This window comes from Accipiter gentilis, chromosome 8 (assembly GCF_929443795.1).
Source record: "Accipiter gentilis chromosome 8, bAccGen1.1, whole genome shotgun sequence".
Taxonomy (NCBI): Eukaryota; Metazoa; Chordata; class Aves; order Accipitriformes; family Accipitridae; genus Astur; species Astur gentilis.
Genome location: NC_064887.1, coordinates 8,017,863 through 8,036,653, shown reverse-complemented (window position 1 = coordinate 8,036,653; position 18,791 = coordinate 8,017,863). Strand labels below are relative to the sequence as shown.

Sequence of the window (18,791 nt, the reverse complement as noted above, 5' to 3'; positions counted from 1 at the left end):
TGCATAGAATATAATGTGTGAGTAGATTGCATTAACACTGCTTAAACATTTCAACTTGTCAGTATGGCCAAGTCGATTTCTGAAATATTTGCAGTATTTTCCCATCGAAACAGTAATAAAGGTAGAATAAATATATGCCACTGCTTTATAATCACTGAACATTAATGAATATTTTATGTCTTTTTAAATCTCCCTGTTTAATTTAAAAGGGTGAAATTAAGTCTCCTCCCTGCAATATGCCAATTATCTGTAAATCAAACAATAACTTGGCCATTATACTCCTTTTTGTTAATATACCAGAAGCTAATTTGAAAACACTGAACGGCATTTTTAGGTAATAATTGAATAGTCCTTCCTGCCCTCTTGTGGTTGGCAACTGCAACTCACACAGAGCTTTTCCACGATTACAAAAATATACCAGAAGTAAGGTAAACTATTAATTTGTTAAAGTGTGAACAAGAGACTGAAGAAAAAAAGGAAAAAAAAAAAATCTAACAGTCTCTGGCGAGGAGAGAGACAAAGCAGAGAAGAGAAGGAAAGGTATCACCAATTCTTCCACATCATACAGACTAACTAGATTCATCAATCATTTGTTACAATGCTGACTCTACGCTAAAAGAAAAAAAAAATTTTTGAATTAAAAAGCCATTAGAGAGTTAACGTACAAAACAGTGCTTGTTTTCGATAATTAGACAAATGTTCACCAACCCTTTTACCTCAGCCAAATCCCCAGTGATTTCCACGAGACTCTGCACAGACAGACATATTCACCTGTTCAGCATCAGCTGCACAAGAAGGTCCGGAGTTCTCTTTTCATTTTAGTCTCTGAAATGTCTTCATAATTTTATACATTCTATTGGATGTAATACTTAGGTACAAGACAGAAAAGCAAAGAAAGGTTTGATGGTCACACTTGTTATGGGGTGCCAGGATTTTTTGGATTTTGATTGTTTAATGGGGAAAATCATAACTGACTTGTAAATTACGGTGACTTCCTATGTTAACATGTTGACTGTAACCTGCCATTACCAACAAACAAGAAAACTTCAGTGCATGTAAAAGCAGGCTAGATTCCCATGCACCGTCACAGCTTTCTGGTTCCTTTAAGATGGGTAAGACCCACCAGCAAAGTATTAATTAATAAGCACAGATAAAAAACAAATGGCCAATATGTATGTATGTGTTTTCTTTTAGAATCTCACCATTTTAAAATTAAAAACAGATATTCTGATCATTTATTTCCATAAATATTATTTTTAATTGTAAAGGGTCAGAGCTTGGCCCCTCAAAAAATAAACTGATGCAAGTATGTTTGTTTGTTTATATTATTTAAAAAACAAACAAACAAAAAAACAAAGCACACAACCAGAACTTTCTATGATAGGTTTAAAAAGGTAAAGTAGAAAACAGGCTTTCATGCAGGGGAAAGATCAGAATTTAGATCTTAAGAATAATAGGATTCACAATGAAAACAGTTAATGATCATTTTTCATTGTTGTATGAGATACTGCTCCTATAGCTAATATTACGGAACTTAAAATAATTTTGCCTACAATGTCAGCATGTGACATGAAAAACTGCAATAAAATCTGTTCAAACCTAAAAAACTGAGAGAAGTGTCAGACCAATAGCAAACATACATTTAATTTGAAAAAGCAAACATTAAATCTTACTATTTTGTAATGTGAATTCTGAAGACTCACATTTCTAGATTGTTTGTCATGTTTCCAGAAGTTAGTGGGTTATATGGAAAATAACATCCAAAACATCTGGCACTAGACACACCATGGAGCGCTAGACAGCAACCTTTGGCTTTAGAAGGGAGTTTTTAAAATACGCAAGGACTGCTTGTTCTAAATTCAGAGTCCAGAGTCATATTAGAGATATTTGTGCCCATAGGACTTAATTCTGACAAAGTTCTCTACAATATCACCCCTTGCTGGCCATTCTACAGAATGGCAGTGACGTCCATTATACACAAACCCATTTGGCTACCAAGCCAGCAAGAATTACAGAACTGTGACAGCAACCAGTAATGGTAGATGTGCCTACAAAATGGAGATGGAGCTGGTTAAAAGAAGGGAAGACAGAGGGAGCTTCAAGGGGCTTAAAATGTAATTTGAATAACTGCCTTTCCTCATCACTCTAGAATAACTCACTGAACACTGTTTCATGTATTTTGCTACTACAATGCAAAAAGCAACATCTTTTCTGTATAATTTAATAGAAAACCTTTTTTAGGCCAATCACAGCAATCTTGATGATCCAGTTGATTAAACAACAACAACAACAACAAAAAAAGACTAATAAAATAAAGGAATACCCGTCAAGACCATGTAAACCCTCTTTAACAGAGCTAGTATTAGCTATAATGAGCTACATTTATTCTTCAGCTGTGAAACAGCACTCACCTCCTGAATGGTACTGCTTCCTGAGAAGTTGAGGTTGTACTCCCGCTGGACTTCTCGATGGGTGACAATCAGCATGAAGTTTTGATTTAATGACTCCTGCAGGGCCCTGAAATGGTTGAAAGAAAAACAAGAAAATCAGGGATAAGCATGTTATAGCTTGTTTTACAGTTAGATGCAAAAACCCCAGGGTACCCTAAACTCTACATGGACAAGTCCAGGCACAACATTATCATCTCTCTTTTCACTCTTAAATGCAAGGAAGCATGCTGAGAATGACCAAAGGCCATTCCTGAACTCCTTCCTTAATAAGGTGACTGCAGCCTTTAAAGCTCTTCTAATGTTAAGTATTCTCAAAATCGAGAGAGTCACATTATCTCCACAAACATTGGGTATATGTAGCACTCATAATGCCATTAATACCAGGCTTATAAGCATACTGATGACCAGACAAAATATCAAGCTACAATGCGCATTAAAAACCGATGGTAAGTAGAACAAGGCAAAGCATGCTTTTGCTTCTGTAGGGTAACCTGAAGCATAAACCAAACGGAAATTCTTCTGCTTAGTTTCATTCAAAGCACATAAACCCAGCTAATTAGAACTGGAAAACTAACCACAGCAAAATTTCTCATGTGGGTATTGAGCATTTACAAAAGTTAGTTCTGCTCAAATTGTTTTAAATGTACATTAAAACACCTTTAACCATATGAATTAAAAAAAAAACAAAAACAAGATACAGATTAAACAGGCCAACTATACGTTCATGTTGTCACAAACTTGGCAGGTTTTTTGTGATTTTCTTGGTAAAAAAACATCTGGATGTTAAACAGGCATCCTGTTTGCTTAATTAGGTACAAAATTATGCAGCTATCTACTTTTTAAAATAGAAGGCAGGACTTCTGTTACAGACACGGCAATTACAGCTCTGTACAAGTCTTATATAGGCTACAAAACTGCAGCAACATTGTAACATCGGTTGGGTTTCTAAACAACATTTATGCAGACTTGACATGCAGTTCAGTGGCATATGGAATTAAATTGGGCTTATTTGATTCTTTTTTTTCTTATCACATACTCTTAAAAGAATGACAGGCTGGGGTTTTTTTCCTTCACATCTTCACTGTTCCATGATACTTCAACATGCCATTCCTCTTAGCAATAAAGGACAAATTCTGAATGCAGATAAGCACAGCTGTATCTTAAGATACAAGAAGACAAGAAAAACTGCTAGATTATTTGAGGCCTGATTTGTTAGTTTGAACTTCTACTGGAATTACTGGTCTGCTGTTTTGCTGCTCAGATGGTAAGGAACCCATGCAATACTCACTGGATGCTTTAGCAAGAGATGCACAATTTGCTTTAACATCTCAAGAAAAATTACCTTACAAAAATATCTTCACTCAGCAACTTAATTTGGATTCTGTGACATCTTAAACATAATAATTACATACTACAAGGCAAAACCACAAAGTGCTATTTCTCGTCTTCTATGGTTTTGTAATATGGCAGATAAATTTAACTCATTGTCAGTGCTACACATGATCAAGTATATGAGACACTACAAATGTAACTGAAGTCAGTCATCTACGCTAAACATGAAGTTAGCTGCACTTGTCACAAAATCTTTTAAGAAAAGGCCTAAAAAATTTTAAAATACTTAACAGTCCTTCAAAAGAGAACAAAAGTCCTGAAAAGTTGTATGCCTATTTTCAAAGGTAATTCTAATTTGACTGTTAACAGTAAGTTTAGCACTGCCATAACCATATTTTCTTTTGGCAAATGTTCAGTAGCAACTAAAATATCCTGCTGTGCCTTTTCAGATTCTGATTTTTTATTTGTTTTCAGCAAATACTGGAGGCAAATGACATATTTAATTGCTCTGAAAACATTAATTACAGCATATGTGAATAGCTCTGGATTCCATACAGAATCACACAGGGCTCTGTTATAGCTATCTGAAAATCTGTAGATGCTAACTGATAACATGACTCACGTTTTCATTCTGTAATTGATGTAAACATAGAATGAAAACAGGCTTGTTCGATCAAACCCTCAGTCTCTCAAGGTATGCATGATACACATACTTCAGTACTATCCAAAATACAGCATGCTAATAAAAAGCATCTGTTTGTAGGAAAGGTTTTTCCCCTTCTCTATTTCATCTGGATGTGATAGCAGAGAGTAGTCAGAAAAGGAAAAAATACTCTTCAAACACAGTTAACTTAAATGAAGTGCCTTAAAATTAAAAGCCTCAATTTTTGAAGTAAATAACAATTTTGACACCTCTACTTTTTGGATTTCTAAACAACACAAGCTGAATGTTCTTAACAAGCAAATTGTCAGTACATATTCATAGCCAAATACAGTCAAAGAAGAGACTGGAAATAAAGCTGGCTAAAAAAAAAAATTTTTTTTAAAAAATCACACTTTGAAAATTTGAGGAAAAAAATTGGGTTTGAAAGTGTTAGCAATTAAAGTGCATAGTTAATTATTCACTTTTTCTTCAGAAAAATAATATAATGAGGAATATTACTTCTGCTTACACAGAAATGCAGTCGTCAGCTGACCCAATCCTTTTGAATTCCTATATCAAAATTTCATATGGTCAGACAGCCATGAGACCTGGACCACATACATTAGAAAGTCAATGGAAGGAGGAATCGATGGCACATCTGATGGGCAGTTTGTGCCAATCGCTTCTACGCATACCAACGCTCCTCTGCAGGACGGGGTTGGTCTGAACATGTAGCTGGACAACCAGAAATGTCAGTCCCCTCCTGTATTAATTCCCTCCAGCAACTAGGGGTGTAAATTACCCCAAATTATTTGTGCCAATAGAACTCTGCTTCCAAAACATACCTTTCCCTAAAATTGTATTTTCAGCCATTAAGGCTATGATCAAATGTACAAAATAAGTGTATTTAAAGGAGACTTCTCATTGACAGTAAGCTGAAGCTTACTTTTATTTCTTTTTAGGTGCACATAACTGTATTGAGAAGACTGAACACAATGCACATTTCTAAAATTTTGGCTTCAGTGTTTGCAGCAGTTTCATTTTCCTGCAAATGTTATCAGTTGACTACAATCTTCCAAATGAAACATCTGCATTAAAAGAAAAAAAATAAAAATAAAAATCAGGGCCAAATCCCAGGTCCCATTAAACCATTAAAGTCAAGACAGATTTTCTTTTTTTTTTTTTTCCCCCCATCAGTGCTAACAGAATTTAATTAATCTGAAAATTAATTAGTGGGAAAAGAAAATCAAATTCTAGAAACGGAATTAAAGTAGGCCACTCTTACCAGCACCATTTCTCCCCTACTGCAAATCCTAGTTTTCAAAAGCATTTGCTGATAGGTTATATACTGCCTCTTTTTTTTTTTTCCCCCCTCAGCTGAATTATTATACATTTACTATTCAGCACTGGAGGCAAGGGAACTTGATGGTAATTTTGGGCACAAATCTTCCAGTAGAGGAACTCTGCCTACACCCCAAAAAAAATTCCAAGAACAGACAAAAGAAAATAGACCTGAGCACAGGCATTGCTCTGAACAGTTCTAGAAAGAGGGACTTGGACCAATTTTAGATTTCATATGGATTGCCTATATAGCATCGGTTATCGGCATTATCACAATGCACAGAAACCTCAGTGATGGACCAGGATTCAGCTGGTGTTGAAACTACAATATGCAAACAAAAATGTTCCTCTTTCGAACTTAAATTTCAAGCAATGGAAGTTGCAAGATTATTTTTTTTTTCTCCACTGAACTCAAAATATCAAAACTCAATTAAGAGTCTGGAAAGAGTTTATTCACTAGCTACTCCATCCAAATCCCAATACAGCACAATTTATAAACCACAAGTCTAATAAATTAAGAACAGAAACAATATTTAGCAAAAAAAAAAAAAGTGTAACTGCAAATACTGCTAATCTTAGGGGACAGCAACTATTCAGTCTACGCAATGCTGAAACAAGTTAGTATTAGTATTGATATTTATTATATTTTAAGCTTCCAGATTTACTGCTTTTCTATTGTTCTGTAACAATATAAAATAGATTGTTTGTATCTATTGATAAGTGACTGTCTTAATGCTTTAATTTCTGATGTAATACTTTGCTTCTTAATAGCATTTCTTTGAAATTTCAGTAATATTTTAAACTTGAAACCAAAAGTATATCCTTAATCAATGATCAGCAAATGCTCCTTTTCATTTCAGTTCTCTAAGTTTTTATGAAATACATTCAGTATTTCCCATTAGGCAATATGTTTTCTCACTCACATGGAGATTTCCCCCAAAAAATCTCTGAATTTTATATAAATAGGTATGACACAAGGTAATTAACATTTCCATTTTAAACTTACAGATTTATACAAGCTCATGTCAACAGAAGTCCAAATTTACTGTAATTACAGATTATTTACATTAAAACAAAATAAGAAATCAGTATGTAAATGTAATGTTTGTTGTAGCTAATGCAGCAGGAGGTGGTAGATTAGGTTCAAACAGCAATCAGTTAGCAAATCTGGCTAACATGTAAATGAGCAGAAGCCCTTTTGTTTACATTCTATTGCATTTTAAACTTCAGGATTTTTAAACTGTCTCATGAGCAGATGTGAAAATAAAACATTAATCTTACCATTCTTATTGAAGCTTTCAAAGTAACTAAAGCAAGGCACTGCTCCTGTCCAGCTAAACAGACAATACTAATAATTGGAGTTGCAGGTTACATCGTTCTTAATTAACACTCTGCTACAGTTGACAGCGTACAACAAGACACCATGCCACAATCGCCACTCCTCTGAAACAATCTAGCACACACACACACTCAGCAATATATGGACCCACTACGTCAAAGGTGGGGCTTTTTACTCCAATCCACACAGATTATTACATTTCTTAAATAAATTACAATTGCTTAGCAAAAATACGTTATTTGTAATAATCGCCAAGGTATGCACCTGGTCAAATAGGTTTTAACTGTTTTGAACCTTCCAATGATTCATCAGGTATAATAAAAATAGCTAAGACTTTCAGCTATTTAGCAAAGAAGTATAAATATAAAATACATTATACCCATTAAATGACAACTGAAGAAAAAATTCAGAAAAAGTGCCTCCCAGAGTATGCAAAACAGAAAGGAGAGACGATCGGGATGACCTAGCTCTGTGGCCAGACTCGCATGCCTATGCTTTTGATGCTGCCCTCTATTGTATTCTCCAAAACCTTTTCCCTGAACTGTGTATTGCCGGCTTTCAAGAAGCATCAGAGGCAACAAGGGAAGGAAGTCACTCTGAGAAGGTGAAGAATCTAATCTGACAAAGCCGGTGCAAGGGATCTCTCCTCCCCTTGGACAATAAAATGATGGACGTTCTTTGGCACCTTTCTTTTTAACACTGCTTTCCAAAGGAAATCATGTTTTTCTCACCCACCTGTCCCATCTGGTAACTTTTGAATATATACACTAGTTTCAAGGAGGTCTGACAGCATTATAAAGGCCTCAAAGACTGGGTGTAAAGCAACAGCAGGATAGAGGAAAGAGACCCAAATTACTACCCACCTCAGTAAAGGGCTACAGTACAAGCATAGTATATTTTTATACTCCATCCAGCCAACTTCTAGCCAATGACTACAGAACTACCTACAGCATGTGATGTCTCCTTTCTTTCGATATTACTTGGCTACCAGCTGGAGAACAGAGGCAGGGCAAGCTGACTGTCTATGCGGGGGGGGCGGGGAATGGCACAGGTGCTATGAAATATCTGGGAAGAACTGGAGGCAGTGTCAGAGGTAGGTGAGATCATGGGAAGCATGGAGGGAGAGGGCTGAGTTACTGCATCCAATGGGATGAGGCAGGAATTCACTAGAAATCAGGTTTCATTACGTCCACAGCTCGTAGAACATTGTTATTGCTCTGGATATCATGCATGGGTAAGTATGGCTTTGCCAACTGAAATCGTGGAAGCAGGGCATGTAACCTTACAGGTGGTATTTGACATTTAAATTTCATCTTTACACGTCAATTTACTAGCATGCAGTAGTAATTCACTGGGTTTCTAGTACCTATAAAAGCTCTAGATATGCCACTGATGAATGAAGATACCCCAGGAGATTCTTCCTTGTTTAAACTGCAGGATCACTTTGCCATTACATTCAGATGCTAGTTTTATGTCAATTCTGGGTTAAGATCATTCAGTCCGTCACAATAAACTTCAGTGCCTGTGTACCAATACATTAGAAAAAGATGTTTCACTGTTCTCTCTCAGTGTCAAGAACAGGCACAATCTGTAGATCATAGAGCTGTGACCAGATTGCTCCTTTTAAGAAGGGCATATACATAAAAATATCACGTACTGAAATCTCGGGCTTTTCAAATATCACTTTCTGGACATATTCAAATCCCGACTATTTATCTCTAGTTCAAAATAGATGGCATTTGAGGAAAACAACAGATGAACTCACAAAGTAAGAGGCAAGGTTCCTTAACATCCATTAATAATAGATGTGAGCATTGCGCTTTTAAAAATTGTGGGTAACAAACTAATCTGAATAATAACTGACCTAACAGTAGGCAGTAAACAGTGTAACTGGGTTTGGTACATTGCTTCAATTAGATGTGTTTTGATCTGCATTGATGCTTTAATTGGAGGCAAGCCTCCCCTTTCATCTAGAATTTATGACTTCAGGGAGATGATCTAGCCTTCAAATTATCCTTGTTTAAATAGCCACTAATTAATCATCATTTGCTATCCCAAAGCTACCAACTTCATCTTAAAAATACCCAGAACTAATCTCCTCTATGAAACAAGTATAAATTGTAAAGGTAGCAAACCACTTTGATTTTACTAGCACGTAAAGTTCTTTTAAACTCTTCATCCAATCAAAAAGCCCAAGAACTGTTTTTAAACAGTTTGTTGTTAAATAGTTCATTGCGGTTGCAATAAATAACATCCTTCAGACCCCAGTTTTCTTCCTGGAACCGAAGACATTCAAATCACAATATACAGTGATACCTGGGTAGAAAATTTTGAAATTGGAAAAGGGTTTAAAAAAAAAAAAGGACCCAAACAATTAGTATCTGTAGTGTTTTTCCACAGTATTTTCACTGCCCTTCAGTACAATGGCTGATTGTCCTGGCACACAACTACAGCTCCTGTTTGCACACACAGAGCCCATCCAGTCGACGCACAGCTCACCGCCGCTCTGCTCTAGTGTCACGACTCCCTCCCTCTCTTAATGAAGGAAAGCGGCATTATTTTTATAACGCACATCAGCAGTCTTCCTCCACAGGCTACACGGTGACGTGCACAAGTACCTTTCAGTAAAACGTGAGGTACTCTTAGTTCTCGGGAAACCGGTCAGTTGATGCGATCGATTGTCAAAGAATTTCGGTCACCAGCAACGCCGCGGCGTTGGCGGGACGTTCCCCGGTCGGCCACAAGGGCGGAAAACCGACTCCCTCCTCACACAACCGGCGGGCAGGCTCCGAGCGCAACCCGCCCCCCGCCCCCCACCGGCCCCGGCCCGGCCTCCGTCCCGCCGCCCGCGCGGCTCCGCCAGGCGTCACCGCCGGGCGCCCTCTAGCGGCTGCCCGGGCACCCTCCCCGCGCTCCCGCCACAGCGGGGCGACCCTCGGGGAAAGGGACGAGCCCAGGCCGAAGCGGGTGAGGGAAGGGCCGCTTGCTGCCTCAGGGCAAAGATTCCCGGCTCGGCCGAGTCACGTCTCGTCTGCACACCTCAGCGGTATCCGCGGACGTGCCAACGGCTCACCGTTAACTTTGGAAGTGTGCCAAGCGGCAGTAACAGAAAGCCCGCTCCGTTAGGGGAAACCAACTACTCGGCCCATCTACGCGCGTTTGAAAAGTCCCAAGAAGATAAGACAAAATAACATAACAAACATCCCAGAAAGAAAATCCTGATCTGCTGGCGATGGTTTATACAAGGCTCCCACATGATTTATACATTAAATGAACCAACATAATGCAGGAACTTATGGAGGGCCAGCCCTCACTTCCACAGGGACTGGATTTTTGTTAAAAGTCATCACGTCTGGGAGGTGTAAAATTCTGCACGTATGTTAATGCCGGAACCTACGGACGGCCCGCTCTCATTTCCACAGGGACTAGATTTTTGTTAAAAGTCATCGCATCTGGGAGGTGTAAAATTCTGCATGTACGTAAATGGTTCACGTACCACACCGAGGTTCTAAAAAAACTTAACAACCTTCTTTTCAACAACGAGGTGCTGAGGTAGGTAGTTCATCCCAACGCTTACTAGAGCAGTGAAAATGCTTTCTATTTACCGATTGCAGACTCCTGCAAGGATACATGTGGCTTCATAAAAACCATACAAGACCAAATCATACAAGTAGCATTTATGGCCAAAGGACTTACCCAGAATGACTTGAAGAAGGAGGAGGCAGGTCGGGTGTTAGAACATAAAGACTATTATTTTTTGGCAAGTGTAGAGTTTTTAAAACAGTCTGAGGGGAGAAAAATCATTATAAATATAAAACATTCACCAATTCTGACACATTATTTAATTTCTTTTAATTATTGATACTTATTTACAATACCACCAAATATTTTGTTTTGAGATATACTTACGGTTAACTTCCCAAGATCCTTTCTGTAGGTGGGCCATGTTATATATAAAACCAACACAAACTGAAGTGCTTTGTCCTGATTTTTTTTTGCAACATTTTAGTTTAAGAGTTCCTTGTATACCACTCAAGACATCTAACACTGTTTGAAACTCACAATTCTTGCATTGTAATCCCCACCCACAGATGCTCAGTTTGAAACTCTGAACTCAGTTAACTGAAAACACAGTTGAAAACTTACACTATCATCTACATCTCCAGTCTTCCACCCTTTTAACAGCATTTTAGATGCAGGAATTTGAAGTTCATTTTCTAGAATATGTTTGATATCTCCTAAAGAGAAAACAAAGAAAATATATAAAATATACACACTTACTGCTTTATTTCAAACAGTACTGAGTTATACTTAAAAAACAAGAGCAAGGAAAAATTTACTATGAAAACCATTCTTATTCTAGTAACCCTTGTAACATACACTTCAAACAGTAAAGGACAAATGAAGCTCAAAAAAAAAAAAATCACATAAAGCGTGAACGTTTGGAGAGTCACATGAGGATTTGACGATTTGGACATATATTTGAACAGTTCTACACTGCGTATGCTAGACACACACATTTGCAGATGCATGCTATCTGGAGCAATGGACTTTGCCAGCAATAAAGAAGGTGCGTATTTTTGATACCCAATTCCATTATCAATAGTCCTAACCTAAAGACCTGGAGTGTTCATACAATTTAACTGCTCTGACAGCTTTTTCAATGTTTTGCACGTTTTGATGCTCTCCTCTCCCTGTAGTTATTACAGTCATAAAATAATTCAGGCTGGAAGGGACCTCAGGAGCTCACCTAACCCAAGCCCAGCTCAAAGGTCTAATTAAACCAGTTTGGTCAAGGATTTGAACACCTCTGAGGATGGAAGTTTGACAACTTTTCCTGCCAACCTGTTCCAGTACTTCACCACTCTCACAACTTAAAAAAAAACGCCTCTCCTCCTATGTTCCCATGCGCTCCAGTCCCCTGACTATCTTGCTGGCCTCTGCTCGACTCACTGCAGAATGTTAACATCTTCCTTGTACTGGGGACCTCAAAATTGGATGTAGTGCTCCAGATGCAGTCCCACAAGTGCTGACGAGAGGGGAATAATTATTTCCCTGGATCCATTGGCTACACTCTTGCTAACACAGCCTAGGATGTGGCTGGCCTTCACTGCAAGGGTGCACTGCTGATGAACCCCTAGATCCCTTTTTTTTATAAAGTTGCTTTCTAGCCTGTCAGCCCTCAGCCCGTTATCAGATGGGATAACATGAAGTTATCCTATCCCAGATGCAGGACTTCAGCTTTGCTTTCTTTGAACTTCATGAGGCTCCTGTCAGCCCATTTCTCCAGGCTGTCCAGGGTCCTCTAAATAGCAGCCTTGCCCTCCAGAACATCAGCCACTTTCTCTGATCTGGTATTCTTTGCAAACTTGCCAAGAGCGCTTACCTTAACAAGCAGGTTTTTAATAAAGACATTAAGTAACACTGGCCCCAGGATCAACCCGAGGGACATCCCCAAACTAGTAACTGTTCACCACTCAGACTTCGAGCCCAGCAGTCCAGGCAATTATCGGTCTACCTTATCAGCCCACTTATCCAGTCCTTATCCTAACAATTTAAGAATACTACAGCAGAGTATGTCAAAGGCCTTACTAAAGTCAAAGTGACATCCACCATTCTCCCCTTGTCCACAGACCCAATCATCAAATCATAAATGGCAAGTAGCATTGATTAGGTGCAATGTGCCCTTAGCAAATCCACGCTGGCTGTTCCAAATCACCTTCTTTTCTTTCCTGTGCTCAGAAAGGGCTTCCAGAAAGATTTTCTTCATAATCTTCCCAGGGACCAAGTTCAGCAATCGCCATTTAACAGCAAGCTCACGTTTTCCTTAGCCTTTCTTTTCATGCTGATGTACTTAGACAAGCCCTTCTAATCCCTCCATCACTTCAGCTCCACCTGAGTTTTGGTCTTCCTAACTCCAAACCTGCATATCTAGCAACATCTCTGTATTCCTCCTGGGTAGCCCATCACTACCTTCCACCTTTTGTGTACTTTCTTTTTGCATTTAGCTTAGTCAGAAACTCTTTGTTCTTCTGTGCTGGTCTTCTGCCACGGTTGCTCCTCTTTCTGCACGTTGGAATGGACTGTTCTTGTGCTTTGAAGAGGTTGTTCTTGAAGACCAACCAGCTCTCTTGGGCCCCTTTGCCCTCAGGGCACTCTCTCATGGGATCCTGATAAGCAGATCCCTGAAAAAGCCAAAAAACTTCTTTCCTGAAGTCCACGGTTGAAATTCTAACAATTTGCCTTGCTTACTTCTCTCTGGACTTGAAATATGAGGCTGCCCTCAATCTTCATATGCCAAGATACAGACAAAAGTTCTACGTTGACTGCTTCTGCCCTACAGCTTAATCATTTATACCCGAAGGAAGTTAATAAGAAAAGAAAAAATAAAATACTACGGCTACAAAATTCTGATTGGTCAGACTTTTATATCTGCTTTGCATGGATGCCACTCAGTGCAGTGCTCTGGAAAACATGAAAGGCTAATCAGGAATTCAAACTAAGCACCACAAGGTGGCACCAGCCAATACCAAATCGGATGCTAAGACGACAAATAAGGATCAAAAGTTTCAATTTCAAAATTTCATCACAGACATAAGGCTGCAGCACTGAAAATTGTTTTAATCAACTATTTCTTCATGTAGTTCCTTATTTTGATCTGTATAGACTTTTCACTAAAACGAACAAACAAACAAAACAAACACAAAACCAAAACCACCTACTCCTCATCCCTAGCAAAAGTAAATCAACTCACAGTTTGGGGAAAGTAGAAAAAAATAACATGCTCTGCAATACTAACAATAGCATATTTCTAACATACTGTTACAAAATGCATCAGTTTTAGGATAAAGATAATAAAAGTTATAAAAGAAATCTTAATTTGCAAAAACAAGTCAAACAAAAATTGAAAAGAATGCAATGATGCTCTTAAAATTCCTCTAAATCTTGTCACTAATCCTACACAGAAAGAGATGCCATACTGATTCAAAAAGGAAATGCCAAGATCATCCGCTTGTTAGTAGACTGCATCTAGACTAATCCTACCCCAAATTAAATTTTCATGCCTCAACTTAATCAGCAATCTCTATTTTGTTTCTGAAGTAAGTTCATTGGAAAACTAAATTTCAAAAAAATATTTGATAGATCACTAACCGTTACAATAGATTAGTGAAATTTTGCTTTTTTAAAGCTGCAAAGAGATTTGAAAATGATTAGAAACTGTGGAGCCTGCTACTTCTGGGGGATTTTTTTCTTCTTTGAGGGGTTTTCTTTTGCTTTGCTTTGTTTTAGGATTTGGATTTTTCGGGCTGGGCCTTTTTTGTTTGTTTTTGTTTTAACAATTTTACCACAATGGTTTTAATTTCATTTTTACAAATCCTTACCAACTGTGGAGCTGTCTTCAAGTACTACATCCACACTTCTGTCTCTGTACTCAACCCTGAAGTCAAGCATTCGAGGTTGTCTTTCCACTATTTGTCTAGATGGCACTACATGGCGAAACGCTGAGGATGAGGAAGGAGTTGAAGAAGCTGCTGTAGAATGACTTGTGGGGCCATACGCTGGTCCATGTAAAGTGTCTCCACCGTACTCACTGAAAGATATGCAGATAAGGTTTAAACAGAAGAGCTTGATATGTTTCAATAAAAGTTAGCAAAGCAAAATGAACAGTATTACTCACTTACTGTGGTCCACAGCACACACTTCTTGAATAAACTACACTGTCACATCTGAGAATACTGTTTTATTAATAATTAGAAAATAACTTTTGTATCAGCAGTATTAACATTTCAGTGACTCAGAAGTGCTATAGGAGTACAGCTTAGATGACAAACAAGGATTTAAGCCATTACTGCAGTCTAACGTTCATAATGTAATTAATATCAGAATTATCTTGAGAAGAAGGATTATTTCCTGTTCCAGGAGTGCTGTGACCATATAAAAATTGGCACCATGGCAACAACCAGCCTTCTACATCATTGGGCTAGTATCACATGGAAATGAAATTAAGAAATAAACCTTAAAATACTGCACACATATTGGTGTTTTCCAATACCAAATTAGTGGAAAACAAGTCAGATATGAAAATAGTTTTGTGCTTAAGGTAAATAAATCAAGATAATGAGGTGTATATTGCAAAAAATACCTAGAAGTACAACAGTCACACAATGCTGAATTCTAGCTTGCCTTTAAGTTCAAAAACCCTTCAAGCCTCTTGGACATTCATACAAGGATGCCTCCAACCTGGCTCAAGGATACACCTAGCATTACAGGTCAGAATAAACTGAGAAACCCTCACTACCAAGAAGCACTTCATCTTCCTCAGTGAGATATACATAAGAAGCATGTAACTAGGATTAGAAACAAAGGTAACAAAACATGAAATTTAAGGGAGATTACTCCAGGTAAAAAAAAAAAAAAAAAAAACTATGATGTACAGAATTCAAATCTGGAAGACAAGCAACTTCACAGGGCAAGCCTAGAGCTTTGCCTTGGAGATGTTCTTATCAGGAAGATTATCTGTGCTGGACAGTTACAGCGTATCATGATGGAGGATGCAAGCTAATAAAACATACGCACTGAAAGGATGCAAGCTGAGCAAAGAAGGATTTAGGAAATGCTGAGATTAAGTTGTCTCATTTCCATTCTTAAACAGGACTTATTTGAAAAATGCATTCTGCCATTCTTGAAGATACCGCAAGATCTCTCAATGGAAATGCTTCTTATAGCAAGTCAAATCTGTCACCTAGAGGAGACTTAGACTTAAAAAAGCATAAATGTGGATGGCATGCATATCACAGAAGTGCAGAAATTATACACAGCTATTGCAAATCCCATCATTGTGCCTTCCACATTTGAAAAGAAAAACATATTATGCTCGTAAAAACAAGGGGCTCCTTCACTTCTCACATCAGCAGGCTTAGAAGGATGAATTCCCAGCTACAAAGACCCACACTTAAAGACGCATGCTCAAAGGTCAAAGACCCATTTTAGAGGTCTAAACAGTACAGGAAACTGTCTTATTTTCAGGATTTTAAAAAAGTATAAATACAGAGTGATATGTTATTGTCTGAAATCTGATGGCCAACTATGAATTAAGTACTACGATTCTGTTAACAGACCCAAGAAGCAATGAATATCCTGATTCTCAAGATTGGATTTATTTATTTATTTTAAACAATATAACTGAATTGTAAAACAAAATGTATTTTTTTCCCTTCAATAAATTAACTTACTTCAAGTCCAGTTGTATTAATTCTATTTGATTCCACCACAAAAGGCATCCTACATATCTGATTGGCAACCTCTAATGGAACATAAAAAGCCTCACATCAGTAAAACAAGCTTCATCTGAAAACCACTGGAAACTAGGCTTCTACGTCTTCTGATTCTCCTTTTAAACCACTTCCATTGGAAGAAAAAGAAAAAAAAAATATTTGAGACACATTTGACTGTCTAATCATTTCTAAAAATTAATAGATTAGTGTGGAAGAAAGCTGTAAGTGGACACTGGACCAGCTTGTTATCCAAGTCAGGCATAACTACTCCCCAGCTCCTTCCCCCCTGACCAAATGGTTCCAAACATTCTGGTATTTTGAATGTAAATGCTTTGAGGGTCAGTACTTATTAACATAGGCAGAAAGAGTGCTCAACACAACCAAAACTTGATCTCAAATGGACTAAGTAGACCTTACAGTAAATAAACATCTAACTTTACTGAGCAAATAAGGCTTTATCCTGAATCAAAAACTGACTCTACTTAATGACAGCTTTAGTAAGTATTGACAGACATGCCAAAACACCATTTTACCTACATTATGTATCATTTTTCATCATTAAAATAAACTTTCTAAAATAGTACATTGAGTATTTTTCTAAACAAAATTTTAAATGCTATTTTACTGTCTTTCTCAAGTAGCTCAATTCCTGTTCTGCTGTTTTCAATTGCCTCATCAGCACTTAGGAGCTCATGCTTCAGTGACTTCAAGATATCCAGGCATCAGTATACAAGCCAAAATTTAATTCAAAAGCTGAAAGAAAATCAGTAAAGCTACTTTTAGAAGGGACCAACCTTACTTTATCTAACACAGTATCTGCTGCCTGTAATTCAATTTAAAAATAATTTAAAAAAAGAAAACACAACAAAAAAGCCTAAAGAAATACAAATATTTTTGGCCAGGGACAGGGAAGCATGGACTATCAATACCTTTAAAAATGCATAAGGAAAAAGAAAATACTTAGCCAGGAACATCTGTGGATTTGCCCTGCAAATTTTTAGATCCTGGGGGGGGAAGGGGAGTAGAAAGTCCTGACATCCAAGGAAGCATACCAAAATCCAGTCTTAGTAAAGAGACAACCCTGCAAAGAATGACCCAACAACCAATGAATTCAAAATAAAAATTAACCAATTTGAACAGGTGTTCAAGCTGGTCCTCCATCAGTATGGGAAAACTTGAATGTTAAATCAGCTTTGCCAGGAATACAATTTGTGGCTCCAGAAACTGCTTTAAAAGGAGAATTACATCATCTTCTTAGGATTCAGGAACAAAAACTGTAACTATTACCCAGCATCATTCCCCGTGTGTACTACTCCAGCTTTCTGTGCTTACCTTTGTAGAATGCCATTTTCTTGTGGTATTACACCATTTATAGCTGCCTGAAAAGAGAAAACAAATTTTGAGTCAAGCATACAGAACAACAAAAACAAATCAGAACCTCTATAATATGTTTTGAAGAGTGTTTAGCTTGCTTTACAATGTGCCATAAAATGTTCTCCATTCAGTGAATATTCTTGGTGAATGACACTGTCATTAAAGTACCTACATAAGATAAAAACCATATCTAAGTGAAAACGAACATGAACTGAAGCTCAGACTCCTATACGTGTGCGATGGATTTCCCAGGTGGAATGCATGGGAATAAACTGCATGGCCCACACTCAGTAGATCTAACACTTTGTACGCTCGGTACATACATAGTGAACATATTGCTTTCAAATACATCGAGCTAACTGTGCACAGACAAGGTAGCCAGACAGCATGTACACAGAAAATCTAATGTTTCCCAGAAGTATCAGACCTGCACAAACCTATAAACCTGCACAGCTGCACGCTGCAACCCTGATGTGTTCAGGAATTGTTGAAGTCCACGCAAATGGCTACTCAGCAGCACACATTGCCTCCATCACACCTACACCTTCTCGACAGCCTGCCTCTAGCTTATGCACACAAAAATGCATCTAGCTTCTTAAGAGTCCTCGTGTGCCAGGGAATCACAGAAATTACTACCCCCAAAATTCAAACAATCTTCAGGTAGAAAAGGAAGTATTTTTTAACTAAGGTTTATGCACTTAAATATCCCATGCCGTCCAGAACATCAGAATAAACAAAATACAACTTATAGGTATATAAGTACAAACCTGGCAAGCTGCATTCAGATTTGTTCTTACTTGAAATTACAGAGTTATTACCTATAAAAATATCCTAATGAATTCTCTCTCACATTAAAATGCAGCATTTTAAAAATAGCCACAATGTACTCCAGTTGCAAGTTCGAAACTCCATTTCTGGCAAAATTGTCACCTCAGCCTGTTACAGTATTGCTCCATTCTATGTTGCAGAATATTTTAATGCATTTCCAGCACATCTGATGCTATAGAAGTTTGTATAACTTGGAAACTGTATGTAAG

General features: G+C 37.7%; 1 protein-coding gene across 1 annotated transcript in view; it reads right to left on the bottom strand.

Moving 5' to 3' along the window:
- Positions 1-18,791, bottom strand: part of FAF1 (Fas associated factor 1) — a 170,693-nt gene that overhangs the window by 116,053 nt on the left and 35,849 nt on the right. The window contains exons 3-7 of the mRNA XM_049808217.1: positions 17,713-17,759; positions 14,488-14,696; positions 11,252-11,343; positions 10,802-10,890; positions 2,412-2,517 (exon numbers count right to left, since the gene is read on the bottom strand). Of these exons, the coding sequence (XP_049664174.1) occupies positions 2,412-2,517; positions 10,802-10,890; positions 11,252-11,343; positions 14,488-14,696; positions 17,713-17,759 (543 nt within the window). The remainder of the gene's footprint in view (positions 1-2,411; positions 2,518-10,801; positions 10,891-11,251; positions 11,344-14,487; positions 14,697-17,712; positions 17,760-18,791) is intronic.